The sequence below is a fragment of the Aquarana catesbeiana genome, linkage group LG01, assembly GCF_042186555.1.
Source record: "Aquarana catesbeiana isolate 2022-GZ linkage group LG01, ASM4218655v1, whole genome shotgun sequence".
NCBI classification, from domain to species: domain Eukaryota; kingdom Metazoa; phylum Chordata; class Amphibia; order Anura; family Ranidae; genus Aquarana; species Aquarana catesbeiana.
The window spans coordinates 338,983,148-338,998,823 of record NC_133324.1 but is presented as its reverse complement, the minus strand read 5'-3'; the positions used below and the strand labels follow the sequence as shown (position 1 = coordinate 338,998,823).

General features: G+C 42.9%; 1 protein-coding gene across 1 annotated transcript in view; it reads right to left on the bottom strand.

The window, feature by feature from the left end:
* TTC5 (tetratricopeptide repeat domain 5) overlaps positions 1 to 15,560 on the bottom strand; it is a gene marked incomplete in the record, with an annotated part of 18,923 nt that extends 3,363 nt beyond the window's left edge. Inside the window, 4 exon segments of the mRNA XM_073631983.1 lie at positions 1,161 to 1,311; positions 2,179 to 2,390; positions 2,496 to 2,628; positions 15,426 to 15,560. Coding sequence (XP_073488084.1) covers positions 1,161 to 1,311; positions 2,179 to 2,390; positions 2,496 to 2,628; positions 15,426 to 15,479 — 550 coding nt within the window.
* Between the last annotated feature and the right edge of the window lie 116 nt (positions 15,561 to 15,676).

The window sequence follows — 15,676 nt, the reverse complement described above, 5'->3', positions numbered from 1 at the left end:
TCTACTTTTTTTCTGGAACTGGAACGGCAGGCACTGGTGAACTATGCCATTAAAAACCATATACCTACTTTCTATGCAAAAAAAAAAAAAAAAAAAAAAAAAGCACTGGAATGAATGTGGCATGAACTGGCAGTTAAAGTGTAACTAAACCCTCTTATCCTTTACAGCTAAGGAAGCTGCTTCTGTTTGATCTGCAACTGCCATGGTGCTACAAATGTGATCAGTTATGACACCAGCCGTTTGATGATTTGACAGTTTGGTTGGGCACACAAGCAAATTTGACAGATGGCAATCCCAGCGTTCCAGGAATGTACCCGTTTTTGAAACCATTAAATCGATGGGTTTAGTTTCTCTTTATGATTTACTACTGTTCAGGGGCTCTGGGCTTTAGCAAAATGGCAACCTCTAGCAAGAAGAAACATTTTCATGCGCATCAGTTTTGTACACTGTTTACACCAATGTTGATGTTATGTCAGGTTTCCCATGCAGAAAATAATCTGCAAGCGATATTGGTGTTGTGATGTGAACAGGACACAGAGAACAATTGTATTTTTCTTGCCCTTGCAGAATGCACGCAGGGAAAAAAAAAAAAAAAGGACGTCTCTGCACCATTGAGTGAATGAGGCCTTAATGCTTTTAAATTTCATCAACTAATTTAGAGTTAACTGTAAATGAGGAACTTAGAGCTACTGCTCTCACTCTGGTGTATGATATATCACACGTGGCACAATCATTTACACGTGCAAACGTTTACATACTCAGGAGTGGCAGTCTGGTGGCAACCACAAGTACAATAAAAGTGATCAAGGAGCCAAAAGTCAGGTGCCATCTGAGCAACACAAACAAGCTGTTCGGATTTTGGATGTATTGGATACACCCAAAATGCTGAACTAGTTCAAGGATTATGAGACTTTCACATATCTATTTTAATCTGAATTGATCTACTGGTTTTCTTGGCAAATATTTCACACACATTGCAAAGTTTTTATACATGCAAGGAAAAAAATTCAACATTTTGATCTACTGCTACAGGTTTGCTGACAGCCTAGACTTTTTTAGAACAATCTTCCTTTTTTGGCATCACAGAGAACCCTGTCCACAGGAAAGGTACTGCTGGATATGTTAAGGACCTAATTGATTGCCTTATACTTTCCACTTACACCAGGATGTCCCATCTCTTGTATCCATCTGCACAGCTTGCTTAGCTTGTTTCACGCTGTCCATGATGTTTCTAGATTTCTCATCAGCATCTAGTGATCGTTGTTGTCTCATCACCATTGACAGGTTACGCAAGGAGACCTTGTTCTTACACTGTAAAGTAGAAAATAAGCAAACAATTACATGAAAGAAACGTATGGGGAAAACCTTTGCGCAAAACCACTAAAGTTGAAGAAAAAAAAAAAAAAAAGAAATTGCAATTCCCACACCACCTGAATAATAAAGTAATACACTCCTTAAAAAGCAATGGTGTATATACAGGTGTATGTCCCCTTAAGCCTAAGACTCATCACCATTCCAGCATGTATAGCGAAGTGCTTCCTGATGGTATGACGACGTCACTAGGCTCTGCGCCGACACGTTTCATCATGATCACATGACTTCTTTATCACAGAAGTTTCAATCTATGTCTGAGTCGGTCATCTCCACATAGGTGTTATTCTAGATGCATGTTGGTATGTACTGAGAGTCATGCATTGATGTTACATATATTCTTTTGTGCCACACTTCTTTTTATTATGCATTAAACAATTACATGCACTGGTTTTGGGTCATTTTTCTTAAACTGTTTTTAAATGACACTATTTCATATACACTTGCAAAAGAACAATAAAAACAAGTGTCCAGTAGTCTGCTCAGGTTTACAAAAGTGTTTAACTTTACATTTAGGCTGGGTTCACACATATGCGGCTGTGGTTTCAGTGCAGGAGTCCTGTGCGGTTCTATTCACTGGTTTAGATGTGACTCAGGTGCAAATTTTTACCTGAAATCGCACCTGAACCAGACCCAAAAATCGCACCGCAGCTGTCCTGCACACGTGTGAACCGGATGCATTGAGAAGGCTTGCCGGTTCACATGTTATGCGAATCAGATGCCGCATAACCGATTTGCATATATGTGAACCGAGCCTTAAAATACATGGAAAACTAAGAAAGACAGGCATGGTAAATGGATTCTTACATGGTTGAGAGCCCCCGAAAAACAGGTCTTAGCAGATGATACATCCATTTTTTTCCAGTACACCTCTCCTAGCTGATTCCAAGCTTCAACCAGCCCAGGATCCAGCTTAACCGCTTTAGACAGAAGCTCATCAGCTTCTGGACAATAGTTGGGTGTAACATTCAGAGCTTTTCCCTTCAGCATCAAGAAGAAGGCCTTGTTCTTCCAAACATCTACATTATAGGAACGGACACAAAGCAAAAATAAAAAGTCGTACTGTATTTCTTTCAGGAAAAGGATTGCCTTACAAAAAGCATACACGATTGCTATTTAATTACCATCAATCTCCTCTATCAGAAAAATGGTTTGATCCATCTCCTGCTTCACATCATACTGTTTACGAATAGCATCTTCCACACTGTGGCTGTCAAAATAGTGGTCCCGAAAATAATAAAGCTTGTCTACAAGTTCCTGAAAGAGGAAACGTGTGTTAAACTCTGTGGAAGCATTACAAATGACAATGATGTACAATTACAATGTATGCAGTGAGCAGCATAGCTAATTTTACTAAAACGTTATGTGCAGTGACACAAGATTGTAAAATAAGTTCAAAGTGAATATTCAACTTGTACCTGAGAAAATAAGAAAACCTCATTCCAAAGGCAAATTCTTTGTATTAAAACGGTAGTAAACTGCACTTTTTTTTTAAACCCCGCAAGACAATGCATAATGTACTAGTATGCATCACATATACTAACCTTAGAATGCTGTCAATGGCGCGCTGTCACTGCTGATTCCATCTTCACATGGTCTTTCTTCTGAGTTTGTGTCCTCCGGCCGTCTGATTGGCCACGTTGCACTTGGGAGTCACGAACTGCGGCATGGAGCTCTGAAGGGAGGGCACAGGTATGCCGTTCCTTCAGAGCACATATACCTGTGACATCACCAGCTGCATGCAATGCGAATACCTCCTAAACAGTGCAGGATATTTAGGAGATATTCACTGTACCTACAGGTAAGTCTTAATATAGACTTACCTGTAGGTACAATAAAGGGTTTATTTCCACTTTAAAGTATGTAAAGACCAAACCTTTTTTTTACATTTTGGATGGAGTAGGAAATGGAGGTGTGCAGAAAAGTTTCAACTTCTCTGCAATTTCCTTGGTCAGCCACTTGTTTTAGTTAAGCACCTCAAAGCACTGAAGCCAGTTGGCCATCCAATAGGAATTTTTAGAAGGAAGGCAGCAATGGTTCCTTCAGGTTTCTGTTATGAAAGGCTTCCTGTAAGTAGTGTTTTCTGAGGTCCTAGAGACTGCTCACTTTAGCCACTTTCACACTGAGGCGCTTGTAAACTGCCATTAAAACACTGAGCAATTTTGAAGAGCTTTTCAGGCGCTTTTGAAGAGCTTTTCATTCATTTCAATGGAGAGGGGCATTGTTTCACCACCCTACTGCCCCAGTGTTAAAGCATTCATTGATTTTAATGTAAATAGGTATTCGTGAGCTTTTCATGCTTTTTTTTAGCGTGAAAGCGCCTCAGTGGGTCTGTTAGCCATGGAGAAGGAGAGAGGCTTGTTTTGGCTGTTGAGGCAAGGCAGACTTTCCCTTTAAAAGGCTCACAGAGGAGATACAGGAGAGCTGCAGAGAGCAGGCTGCAGATGACGGAATCACACAAATGGACCACAGTGTCAGGGCTCAGCAGCCATAATTATTGTGGTCAGTTTGCAGAGGGGAGGGTATAGCCAGGTGTTTTTTTTTAGGGTATACAGGGGGGCCCAAATGACACGGCACAACCACTGTGCTGTATAACATGCTTAGGGAACAGGATTTTTTTTTTTGGGTTAAACAAAAACTTCACTCAAAAAGTGAAGTCCTGTTGGATTGCTCTCTCCCCACAGACTGCAACTAAGTTACCATTTTCCTTTTCTAGGGTCTGCTTCCACTTCTGCAATCCTCCCTAAGCGAGGATGACACCACTTGCTCTGTCCTCTCCCACAGCTTCTGGGACACGTCACATGTTCCAGAAGGTTTGGAACACGTGTGTCAAATGCCAGTGTTTTTGTGCACTCTGCCTGAAGCACATCAGAGTCAATGACAGGCTAAAATATGCTGCAATTGGATGCCGTTGCAAATGGTACTTGTGTTTATGGCCCTATGTGTTCTGCAATCTGGACATACTGTATGCCCCTGAACACATATGGCCCTATACATGACTTACCACGCATCCAAATGCAGTATTTTTTTGGCCTGTTATAGACGGACAGGCTTCAGGCAGCGGTGCTGGACACTGCACCTGTGCCTCCTAAGGTGTATGAAAAACAGCAGGATTTGACATACAGGAGCTAAATGCCCAGTGTGCATGAGGCCTAAGATTGTAAGCGCTCATGAACAGGGCCCTCCTAATCCTCCTGTATTGGACCGGACTCTACGGTCTCACTTTAGTTTGTAAAGTGCTGCACAAACTGTTGTTTAACCACTTGCCGCCCGCCATATAGCAGAATGACGTCGGCAAAGTGGTTTCAATATCCTGACTGGACGTCATATGACGTCCTCAGTGCACGATTTGCCCAGGGGAGCCAACCTGCCGCAGCTGGACAGGAAGGGGTTAAGGGAATCCCTTGGGGACCCCCAGCTCACCAGAACTAGTTCTGCCATTGGAAGATTTCCCCTCCAATACTTTTCTGGGGACAACCCAAAATTTGGGATTTTCTCTTACTTTCAATGATAACGGTAAACAGGCCAAATAGATGGTGAATCTCCTTAACAGGGACATAGACAGCAATAAGAACTGATAGGGGTTCTAATCCATCTTCACTCTATCCAAAACTAAAAAAAAAAAAAAAAGTTTTGCCTTTTATCATGCTTGAAGTCCTGCAAGTTGTGAGGTGGGGCCTCCATGTATTGGACTTGTTTTTCCAGCACATCTCAGATGCTTGATAGATTGAGATCTGGAAAATTTGGAAGCCAAGTGAACACCTCAAGCTGTTTCTGCTGCATGACGGGGGACCCGATCCGTGTAGCCAGCGGCCACCTGCGATTGCGTGAACGAGAGCCAGAAAGGGGATCTGTCAATGTAAACAGACAGATCCCCTTTCTGACAGGGGAGTTAGAGACAGATCTGCTGTTCCTAGTGATTAGGAACAGCGATCCATCTCCTCCTCCAGTCAGCCCAGCCCCCATACAGTTAGAAACACTCCCAGGGAACCCACTTAACCCCTTGATCGCCCCCTAGTGTTACCCCTTCCCTGCCATTGACATTTATACAGTAATCAGTGGCTATTTTTAGCTCTGATTGCTGTGTAAATGTCAATGGTTCCAAAAGAGTGTCAAGTGTCTGATGCAATGTCGCAGTCCTGCTAAAAAATTGCAGATTACCCCCATTACTAGTAAAAATAAATAATAAAAATGGCATAAATATAGTCCCTATTTTGTAGACGCTATAAAACTTTTGCGCAAACCAATCAATATACACTTACTGCAATTTTTTTAAAATATATATATATATATATATATATATATATATATATATATATATATATATATATATATATATATATATATATATACACAGTGGCTTGCGAAAGTATTCGGCCCCCTTGAACTTTTCAACCTTTTGCCACATGTCAGGCTTCAAACATAAAGATATAAAATTTTAATTTTTTGTGAAGAATCACCAACAGGTGGGACACAATTGTGAAGTGGAACGAAATCTATTGGATATTTTAAACTTTTTTAGCAATTAAAAAACTGAAAAGTGGTGCGTGCAAAATTATTCGGCCCCTTTACTTTCAGTGCAGCAAACTCACTCCAGAAGTTCAGCGAGGATCTCTGAATGATCCAATGTTGTCCTAAATGACTGATGGTGATAAATAGAATCCACCTGTGTGTAATCAAGTCTCTGTAGAAATGCACCTGCTCTGTGATAGTCTCAGGGTTCTGTTGAAAGCGCAGAGAGCATCATGAAGACCAAGGAACACACCAGGCAGGTCCGTAATACTGTTGTGGAGAAGTTTAAAGCCGGATTTGGATACAAAAAGATTTCCCAAGCTTTAAACATCCCAAGGAGCACTGTGCAAGCGATCATTTTGAAATGGAAGGAGTATCAGACCACTGCAAATCTACCAAGACCTGGCTGTCCCTCTAAACTTTCAGCTCAGACAAGGAGAAGACTGATCAGAGATGCAGCCAAGAGGCCCATGATCACTCTGGATGAAATGCAGAGAACTACAGCTGAGGTGGGAGAGTCTGTCCATAGGACAACAATCAGTCGTACACTGCACAAATCTGGCCTTTATGGAAGAGTGGCAAGAAGAAAGCCACTTCTCAAAGATATCCATAAAAAGTCTCGTCTAAAGTTTGCCACAAGCCACCTGGGAGACACACCAAACATGTGGAAGAAGGTGCTCTGGTCCGATGAAACCAAAATCGAACTTTCTGGCCACAATGCAAAATGATATGTATGGCGTAAAAGCAACACAGCTCATCACACTCAACACACCATCCCCACTGTCAAACATGGTGGTGGCAGCATCATGGTTTGGGCCTGCTTTTCTTCAGCAGGGACAGGGAAGATGGTTAAAATTGAGGGGAAGATGGATGCAACCAAATACAGGACCATTCTGGATGAAAACCTGTTGGAGTCTGCAAAAGACCTGAAACTGGGACGGAGATTTATCTTCCAACAAGACAATGATCCCAAACATACAGCAAAATCTACAAAGGAATGGTTCACAAATAAACGTATCCAGGTGTTAGAATGGCCAAGTCAAAGTCCAGACCTGAATCCAATTGAGAATCTGTGGAAAGAGCTGAAAACTGCTGTTCACAAACGCTCTCCATCCAACCTCACTGAGCTTGAGCTGTTTTGCAAGGAAGAATGGGCAAGAATTTCAGTCTCTCGATGTGCAAAACTGATAGAGACATACCCCAAGCGACTTGCAGCTGTAATCGCAGCAAAAGGTGGCTCTACAAAGTATTAACGCAAGGGGGCCGAATAATTTTGCACGCCCCACTTTTCATTTTTTTATTAGTTAAAAAAAGTTTCAAAAATCCAAAAGATTTCGTTCCACTTCACAATTGTGTCCCACTTGTTGGTGATTCTTCACAAAAAATAAAAATTTTATATCTTTATGTTTGAAGCCTGAAATGTGGCAAAAGGTTGAAAAGTTCAAGGGGGCCGAATACTTTCGCAAGCCTATATATATATATATATATATATATATATATATATATATATATATATATATATATATATATATATATATATATATATATATATATATATATATATATATATAAAAAAATTTTTTTTTTTTTTTTTTTACATTTTTTTGTGTGTGTGTGTGTGTGTGGGGGGGGGGGGGATTATTTATTATAGCAAAAGTATTTTTTTTTTCAAAATTCTCGCTTTTTTTTTTGTTTATAGCGCAAAAAAATAAAAACCGCAGAGGTGATCAAATACCACCAAGAAAGCTCTATTTGTGAGAAAAAAAAAAGTCAATTTTGTTTGGGTACAGCATCGCACGACCACGCAATTGTCAGTTAAAGCGACGCAGTGCCGTATCGCAAAAAAATGGCCTGGTCATTAAGGGGGAAAATCTTCCAGTCTGTAAGTGGTTAAGCTGTGGACATGGGTCACCACATGCACTCAGACCAGTCTGCAGCTACACAATCCCATATTTAACAAACTGCGATGCACTGTGTTCTAACACCTTTATATTGGAACCAGCATTAAAATAGAACAAAAAACTGTATCTGAGAACCATACACTGAAAATTCATTTTTAATCATTTCTCGCCTTGGCCATCTTGAGTAAGGGCAGAAGATTCATGTAGCATTTACTTCCTGGAATCCACCTGCCCTTAGCTCAGGCATGCAGGCAGGAGCGTGTGCTTCGCTGAGAAAACCCCTCCTCCTCTTCTGAAGGCTCCTGGGATGTGTGATATAAATTTGCCTAGGAAGTTCCTGAAGAAATTAAAAAAAAAAAACAACACACACCACACACACACACACAGTACTTTCCTATCCATATTTACAAATACCAGCAGCATAAGGATTAACCACTTCAGCCCCGGTAGATTTGGCTGCTCAATGACCAGGCCATTTTTTTGCGATATGGCACTGCCTCGCTTTAACTGACAATTGCGCATTCGTGTGACACTGTAACCAGACAAAATCCTTTTGAAATTGGGCTTGAGTACTAGTACTTTTTTTCCCCACAAATAGAGCTTTCTTTTGGTGGTATGTGCTAATCTCTGCGGTTTTTATTTTTTGCGCTATAAACAAAAAACAAATAGGATTTTTACAACAGCTTACCTGTGAAATCCTTTTCTTGGAGTACATCACGTGACACAGAGCACCATATTAATTACTATGTGGGTATATAGGCACCTTCAGGTGATGGACACTGGTATACCCAATACAGGAAGTTCACTCCCTATATAACACCTCCTCCTACCAGGAGTACCTCAGTTTTTGTAGCAAAGCAATATACCTAAACCCCAGAAAGAGGGGAGGGACCTCTGTGTCCCGTGATATACACCAAGAAAAGGATTTTACAGGTAAGCTGTTATAAAAATCCTATTTTCTTTATCGTACATCACTGGACACAGAGCACCATAGTAATCACTATGTGGGACTTCCCATAGCAATGCTATTTGAGGGGAGGGAGACAACCCATAGGGAACCCCAGACTTGAGGACCTAGAGGTGTAAAAATAGAACCCCTGATGGTGCCCCCTGCATGTTGGACCTCTCTGTGTGGCCAGGCTGTGTAAAAGTCACACACATGTGGTATCGCCATACTCGGGAGGAGCAGCAGAATGTATTTTGGGGTGTAATTGGAAGTATGCATATGCTGTGTGAGAGAAATAACTTATTATGACAATTTTGTGAAAAAAAATAAATACATTTTCCCAAGAATTGTGGGAAAAAAATAACAACTTCAAAAAAACTCGCCACTAAATACCTTTGACTGTCTACTTTTCAAAAAGGGGTCATTTGGGGGGTATTTATACTTTCCTGACATTTCAGGGCCTCAAATGAGATGGCCGTCAGTGCATCAGGTGTGATCAATTTTCAATGGATTTGCACCATAGCTTGTAGACTCTATAAACTTTCACAGAGACTAAATAATATCCACTAATTTGGATTATTTTTTACCAAAGAGATGTAGCAGTATAAATTTTGGCCCAAATGTATGAACAAAAATTACTTATTTGCAAAATTTTATCATAGAAACTAAAAAAAAGTTTTTCAAAATTTTCACTCTTTTTTCACTTATGTTGCAAAAAATAAAAAACTCAGTGGTGATTAAATACCACCAAAAGAAAGCTCTATTTGTTTGAAAAGAAATGATAAAAATTTTGTTTGGGTACAGTGTTGCATGAGTAATTGGCATTCAAAGTGTGAGAGCGCTGAAAGCTAAAAACTGGTCTGGGCAGGAAGGGGATATAAATGTCCTGTATTGAAGTGGTTAGACTTCTCTCCCCTGGAAACATGGTTTTTGGAAAAAAACGATGGCAGGAAAATATCTTGGTTCATGTGGAAACCTGGGACCACTTTTGGCAGAAAACCTGGACGAGGGCGTAACGCCACTCTGTCCTCATGAATAATCAAGTATGGCTCTTTACAAGAAAGAGCAGCCAATTCCGAAACCCTCCTTGCTAAGGATATAGCAACCAAGAACACTAACTTCCTTGTCAGAAGGACTAAGGGAATATGCTGTACCAGTTCAAATGGCTGTTTTTGTAACCCTGACAAAACTAAGTTCAAGTCCCAAGGGCTCAAAAGGTGATTTAACTGGCAGATTAAGCCACATCAACCCTTGCATAAAACCACGGACTAAAGAATGTGAAGCAAGCGGTCTTTAAAAAAAAGAATCGATAAAGCTGAGACTTGGCCCTTACTAGTACTCAAGCCCAATTTCATCTCTACCCCCAATTGTACAAAGGCAAGAATTCTGCCTTTGATATACTTCCGATGGTGCCAACCTTGGATTCACACCAGGAAACATAAGCCCTCCAGACTCTATAATATATAGTTCTGGAAGCTGGCCCACGTTTCTTCAGAATGTGGGTTTCAATAGCAAAGCCGTTAAATTTTGAGTTCGTAAGGTAGGATGGAATATCAGCCCCTGTGATATTAGGTCTGGCCGTAGTGGAAGAAACCATGGGGCCACTTGGTGCTAGGAACCCCAAATTTGGTGTGCAAACACAGTTGGACTAACACTATAACATATCCAAATTTGGAGTTCCTAGCCCCAAGTGGCCCCGAGATATGGGGCCCCAAATTCGGGTCGGAAAATGTCTCTCTGCTCTGCAGACACTTCTAGACGCAAACGTGGTAAAACGGGCGTTTCTAAACGCAGGTTTCAGCAGAGTTTGCACCGGCGTCTCGTGTGCATGAGGCCTTACACACAGTCTATTCCATTGACAATTTGTTACAATGTTTATACTTAAGTTCAACTGATAAAGAACGATAAAGAATTCTTGGCAGACTGCCAGGTTTTTTCCTTCCTTTCTTTTGAGGGCTGTGGCTTCAGAAGAGCAGAGAGAATTCTTTACATAGCAAGAATCGTGAAACACTTTAGTCAAGATCGCAACGGGAAAAAAAAAAAAAATAAATTGCGATAACGATTCTTGACGATTAATCGTGCAGCTTTAGCGTTTATACTTTTTGACCGGCAAAAGAGTACTTTTCCCACTAGAAATAATTTGGATGTATTTATCCAAATCATTCCCAAATAGCCGATCCCCATGAAAAGGAAAACCAGTCAGGAGCCTTTTGCAAGGTGCTTTGGCTGACCAATTTTTTTAAACCACAGGATCCTACGCATGTGTACTAGCACAAGGCGGGACGCCTGGTGAATAGAATCTTTCATGGAGTCTATGGAAAAACATGCTTTTTGGTAGTTCGGCCAAATCCCCGCTTGTTGTGCAGGAACCTCCTTAAGGGCCTGTCTAAACTGGTCCTTTAGGAACTGACAGATGCCTATTGCAGGGACTGCAGGCTGAGTAACGGCTCCTGCCCATTCAGCATTAATAAGCCATTCCAGTAATGCATGGACAGGGAATGCACGCAAAGGCTGTGACGGTTTTAAGGAACATAAAGTAGAAACAGAACTTTCAGCTGACCGTTAGGGGTAGCTTGAAAGTGGAACAAACCATCTCCGTAAGATTGTACCAGCAATTTCTCAGATTGCGAGGCTGAAAAAGGTTCATCCACCGTCTCCGCCGCAGAGGAGTAATCGGTTTGCCTTTCCTCCTGATCGCCTGAGGGTAACACCTCATCCTGTACCCACTGCTCCCTTGGTAAAGGGTCTGAGGTGGGGGAGGTGGATCTAACACGCTTCCTATCCTTCTGGATGGAAGATGCGATTAAAGCCACTAATCTTCTATTTAGGCCCTGCAGGGCGGAGGAAAATGCATCTTCAGTCACGTATACAGGGGCTGAGATGTGAGAAGCAGCTGCACCACCAATTGGTTCCAATGACTCCCCCTGGCTTCGCATATCTGGTATTTCAGGAGAGGATGACAGTGTGGAGGCACAACTGGAGTTCCCAGTGCCTGGGAGTGGAATTTTTGGTACCTTCTTTGTGGTGTTTTTTTTTGGAAGTCATAGTGCCGAGCACAAAAAGCAGAGGCACCAAGTAAATGCACTACTCACTGAGCAATAGTCTAGCAAAAAACAATGCCATTAATAAAGTTCAGCTTTGGTGCCGAGTATAAATGTTATTTCCTGTACTGGAAATGCCTGTATGCAATTGCCTTATATGCCCCCAGCGCTCCTGTGTGCCAGACTCCAGCTAGTTAGCTGAGAAGCGTCTATCTCTGTCTCTCTGTTGTCCCCAGCGCCTGCGCTGTGTGCTCCTCATGGACTTAAGTCCCGCACACTGCGCCGAGCCCTAAGCCACGCCCCCTCTGTCTTTAAACTCGTCCCCCCTCTGGTTAAAACTAGCGATAGTCCGCGCACGCATTCACTAACACGCTCCTTGGTCAGCCAGTGCAGACCCAGCAAGAGGGGAGGGAAGGGAGGGAGGGCTGGGGAGGCAGGAAGTTTAAAAAAAAAAAAAAAAAAAAAAAAAAACACTTATGAGCTTCTGTGGGGAATAAAAAAGCCAACATAGGAAAGCCGCCGCACCCCCCAATGGTGGGGGGGTGCAATCTATCGTTGCACCTCCCAGCCCCTTAGTTCCCCCCCAGGGGGGAAAAGCGAACATGCCATTGAACAAAAACTTTGTTCTGGATGGGGAATCCCCCGACTTGTTGAGGCCACACACATGCTGTTTAGTTGGGACATTGAGCTGACTGAGAAGCAACGGACTAAGGTATGTGCATTTACTCCCTCTAGTGGAGACTTTAAGGCATGACAACATTTTACTCGTGGAAGAAAAAAAAACATAGGTGAAACTTTTACAGTTCCTAGGCTTCTTCCCCTACCTTATCCTCGCTGCAGGATACTGCTGTAACAGACAGATCCAAACTTCACCCATCACAGAGGGCTGTGTTAGCAAACCTTCAAGGGCTGGGTCCCTTTTTATCGGGGTTCCACTCCCTTGGACCTGTATTAGCACCCCACCAGGAAAAGCTTTAGGTAATGTAAGCATGATCAAAAAGCCCTGGGTCCTGGGGTCCAGCCCTGCAAGGAGAGGCGTTACAGGCAAAACCTCGTGCTTCATATACGAGGTCCGAGTACCATCCACCTTGGCCTCAGTAGCACTTTGGATAGATCCGGTCTATGGGGGCTGTTTAAATCCAGCAAGGATCCCTCCAGTGGAGCTCTTCAGAGCACATCATTACTCGTGACTAAACACCTTTGACACTGGCGAAAAAACTGAGGTACTCCTGGTAGGAGCGGTTATATAGGGAGTGAACTTCCTGTATTGGGTATACCAGTGTCCATCACCTGAAGGTGCCTATATACCCACATAGTGATTACCATGGTGCTCTGTGTCCCGTGATGTACGAAAAAGAAAACACAATATTTTGTACTTTTTGCTATATTAAATATCGCCTTTTTCTTTTTTTTTTCTTTTTTTTTTTTTTTTTTTTTTTTAAAGCTAATTTTTTCCTCAGTTTAGGCTGATGTGTATTCTTCTACATATTTTTGGCAAAAAAAATAAAAATCGCAATAAGAGTATATTGGTTTGCGCAAAAGTTATAGCGTCTACAAAATAGGGGAAAGATTCCTGCCATTTTTATTATTTTTTTTTTTTTACTAGTGATGGCGGTGATCAGAGATTATTAATCGGGACTGCAACATTATGGCGGACACTTGACACATTTTTGGGACCACTGGCATTTATACAGTGATCAGTGCTATACAAAAATGCACCGATTACTGTGTAAATGTCACTGGCAGGGAAGGGGTTAACAGTAGGGAGCGATCAAGGCGTTAACTGTGTTACCTAGGGAGTAATTCTAACTAACTGTGGAGGATGGGACTGCCTGGGTGAGGAGACGGATCGTTCTTTGTTCATATTAAGTATGAACAACAGATCACTCTCCTCACACCTGACAGCATGGAGATCTGTCTGTTTACATTGACAGATCTCTGTTCTGTCTGTGTGGAGAAATCGCGACCGCCAAAGACGATGCCCGTGCCCCCATTGTGGTCAAAAGGCGAGCCGACGTACAGCTACGACGGTTCACCCAGAGGAGCCAACTTGCTGGTCGGGAAGGGGTTAAAAATAGTTAATGTTGATTGAGAGGGTGAACTTCCGGTTTAATTTTAACCCCTTCACTCATCAGTGATGTCACTGGGCAGGCAATGTTTTTGCACTAGAAGTGTGCTCCCTGCACAAAGACTGAGCTGCCGAAAACGGCTCTCAGTCCCGAGAAAACATTGTTAGCTGGCAGGACCAGCTTCCGGTCACTCACAGTAGCCACATGATTGCCAATCCTCCCAGGCTTTAGGAACTTTTAAAGGGGACTCCTGGGCAGGCGGACAGAGGTAAACAGCCATTTGAGCTACAGTAGCTCCTTTATCAGCTCAGACCAGCCTCCCCCCCAACAGTGAGCCTTGGCCACCCATGACCCTGTGGCTGGTTCTTCTTCCTTGGACCACTTTTGGTAGGTCCCGACTACTGCAGACTTGGAACATCACACAAGAGCTTCAGTTTTAAAGTTGCGCTGACCTAGTGGTCTAACCATTATAATTGGGCCCTTCTCAAAGTCGATCAAATCCTTACACTTGTTTCCTTTTTCTGCTTTAAAGTGGTAGTAAACCACTGCAGAATAAAAAAAAAAAAAAAAAAAAACCCACCACACCACACACCTGTAAGAAAATGGCATAATGTGCTGGTATGCATTGCATACCAGCACATTATGAAATACTTACCTTTGAATGAAGTCCTTCCAGCAGCGTGTTGTCACCGCTGAGAGGGCTGGCATCTTTCCCCGGCCTTTCTTCCGGGTTCATGGGGTCCGGCGCTGTGAGTGCCCGAAGCCGCGATGACGTCACTCCCGCGCATGTACGCATGAGCCCTTGGTTCCAGCAAGGTATGCTGAACCTACAGAGAGCATGTGCTGGTAACGTCAGCGGCTGGGTGAATATCCCCTAAATGGTGCACGTTTAGGAGATATTCATTTTAATTACAGGTAAGCCTTATTATAGGCTTACCTGTAGGTAAAAATAAAGCAGGCTTTACTACCGCTTTAAACACCAACTTCAGGGACAACATGTTTACTTGCTGCCAAATATATCCCACCGACAGGTGCCATTGTAAAGAGATAATCTGCGTTAGCACTTTAGCTGGTCATAATGTTATGGCTGATGGGTGTATGTACTTATTATGTAGACAGTGAATTAGTATGTTGTCCTATAGCAGTGGGCTCCCCCAGTGTATAGTGTGGAGCTGTGGCATATCAATTACTGCCAGGTCAGGTAAAGATCCAGTATACATAGAACATATTATAACATGCAGAGTCCCAGTGGATGGAGGTTATAGGACAGGCCACAAGCCTTGTTGCCATGACAACATACAGCAGGTAGAAGTGACAGCCAAGTGTGCAGCAAACTTTCACTGTGAGCAATGCAAGAGACAGAGCCAGCCATGCACACCCCCTGATCTCTCTGCACCCAGCCCTGCCACCACCACGTGCACTCCCTCCCCACCACTACACACAGCTATGTCCAGGACTGGGCAGACATGACACCAGCCTGCCTATCCTCCCCCTCCCCCCACACACAGCATGGAGCTTACTACACACAGGTCACAGCCCTCTGCGGTTTGTTTACAGGCAGCATTCTCTGACGCAAGTGCTGTACCTGCAGCTTATTCCTCACTTCAGTCTCTGTTTCCGCTCCCCCTTCTGCCATCATTCCAGCACCTCTATGCTTCCCTCTCCGAGAGTCAATTAAAGGATTGTATGTACAAGGGAAGGCGGGAGCCCGCTCACAGCGCCACCCAGCGGACAGGCGGAGTTACAGCAAACCATGCTACTGCTGCAGGACACAGCTTGCCAAGACAGGTGCTCGGTGTGATCCATCAGTTTCTTCACTAAAGTTTCTTCACTGAG